At 38.3% G+C, this 1,868-nt stretch overlaps 1 protein-coding gene across 1 annotated transcript in view; it reads left to right on the plus strand.

Annotated features, from left to right (window-relative positions):
- Window positions 1–642: 642 nt before the first annotated feature.
- Window positions 643–1,868, plus strand: part of LOC107300935 (zinc metalloproteinase/disintegrin-like HR1a) — a 10,035-nt gene continuing 8,809 nt past the window's right edge. Inside the window, exon 1 of the mRNA XM_015830215.2 lies at window positions 643–840. Coding sequence (XP_015685701.1) covers window positions 678–840 — 163 coding nt within the window. The 5' untranslated portion in view covers window positions 643–677. The remainder of the gene's footprint in view (window positions 841–1,868) is intronic.

Genomic DNA, 1,868 nt, shown 5'->3' on the forward strand with positions numbered 1-1,868 from the left:
TTAGCCCCCTGCTGAAACAGGAGATCCTATACCATTCCAGGCAAAGGGTTGTCCAATTTCTTCTGAAAAACTTCCCATCTTGGAGCACCCACAAGTTCTGAAAGCAAGCCTTCCCACTGATTGTCCTCAATCTGAATGCATATTACTGCAGCTGACATTTGTATCAACATATAAATCTCTTGTTTCAAAAAATGGAGGAATTATTGAAGGAACTATATGAAGAGATAACAAAAGTTCTTGAATTCTCTACAAAGTGAGAAATCTATTGTGGCACAAAGGGTTTTTTTTCCCCCTTTCCTGAAATCAGGGATCCCTTAGGCAAATGCATTGACATGGATTCAGTCAATGCTAGCAATACTGAAAGGATTCCAGATTGCTCCCAAAGTGCCTCTTACTCACAAAATACTGTAAAAACCAACTCTTGGCATTTAAGACCCCATGCACCAGAGGTCCCAAATTTAGTTGTATTAACAGGTGAGCCAGGGAAAGGTCTGCTGTGACCAATTAATCGCTTCCTTTGGGCTTTTCCTTTGGGGATGCCTTGAACGAATACTTTCAGCTGTCATTTTTGGAGTGACATGCGCTAAGCCAGCTGGAAAACTGCCCTCCAGTAGTATTGTTACAACTCAGAATTTGTGCAAATCCTTTAGCAAACACCTTCTCATATGAGGGCATGAATGAAGCTGAAGGACTCATTCCTTGCTTCTCATAGTCAACAGAGGAAGAGGTCAGGTTGGCTTGAAAGCAGGAAGAGATTGCCTGTCTTCCAGCCAAATCCAGCCTCCAAAATGATCCAGGTTCTCTTGGTAACCATATGCTTAGCAGTCTTTCCTTATCAAGGTAAGATGTTCTCTTTGGTTCCCTTGTTCAGATTCTTACTGCTAAAAGACTATTGCACTCAACAGATTGCTATGTTGTTGGTTTTGTTTGGGGTATTATTTTTGACAATTAACCAAAATTTGCTCCACTTCAGTTTCTACAGATTTAGCAAACAAATGCTGTTAAGGATCGCATTTGTTCTAAAGTTACATAAATGGTTTCTTGGTATTTGCTTAAATTTTGTCAAGCCTAGCAGATCCTAAGAAAAAAAGTTCTAAGATCTTCTGAAGAAAAGCATGTTCAAGTTTTTCAGTGATGTGAGTTTTTTTAAAAAAGGATTAGAAGACTGAAGAGGACAGAGAGAGACAGAGTTTGTGGCAAGAAAATTTCAGAAAGCAAAATGTTAAAGAAAAATAAAGTGTTTTCGGTTTTAATTTTCTTTCAATAGATCAATTAGACATCCTATAATTAAACATGCGTAATATTCAGACAAACAAAAGCTAGTGCTATTGTGGTTGCAGAGAATCTTCAAACTGTACTTAACATAATATGACATTAACTTTTCTGAATGCAAAATTTTGAATTATCTTAAATTATTTTTTCCCTCCTTTCCTTTTACTCTGCAGAAAACCAGGGAGGTTCCCTTCTGAAATTCTTCCCAAGTTCTCCTTCCTTCTGTGGGCTGAGATACTTTTTCCATGCCAGTTGACCAGTCTATGGCTCTTCTTCCTGTCGCTAAAGTCATTCCCACATATCATTACAAATAACGATAATTGATTCAGAAGTTGCCAAACACAATTAAGGGTTAGAGACTCACTGTGGTAGCCCTTTTTGTTTTTGTTTTGTTTTAAATAGCAATGAAAGATGGGCTTGCCCTTACCAGAAGTAATTTATGGAGAACAATATAGGAAAGAAGAAAGGGAGATGGAAGGGAAATTGCTGCTTATTCTGTGCTCTAAGCAAGAGAGGAATAGTAAGCTTGCTTGCTAGTAGATGGAGTTGAACGCTTCCCATGATTCTGGGAGCATCAGGTACAAATGCTGGTTTCT

This window comes from Protobothrops mucrosquamatus, unplaced genomic scaffold (genome assembly GCF_001527695.2).
Source record: "Protobothrops mucrosquamatus isolate PMUCROS unplaced genomic scaffold, P.Mucros_1.0 scaffold9227, whole genome shotgun sequence".
Taxonomy (NCBI): Eukaryota; Metazoa; Chordata; class Lepidosauria; order Squamata; family Viperidae; genus Protobothrops; species Protobothrops mucrosquamatus.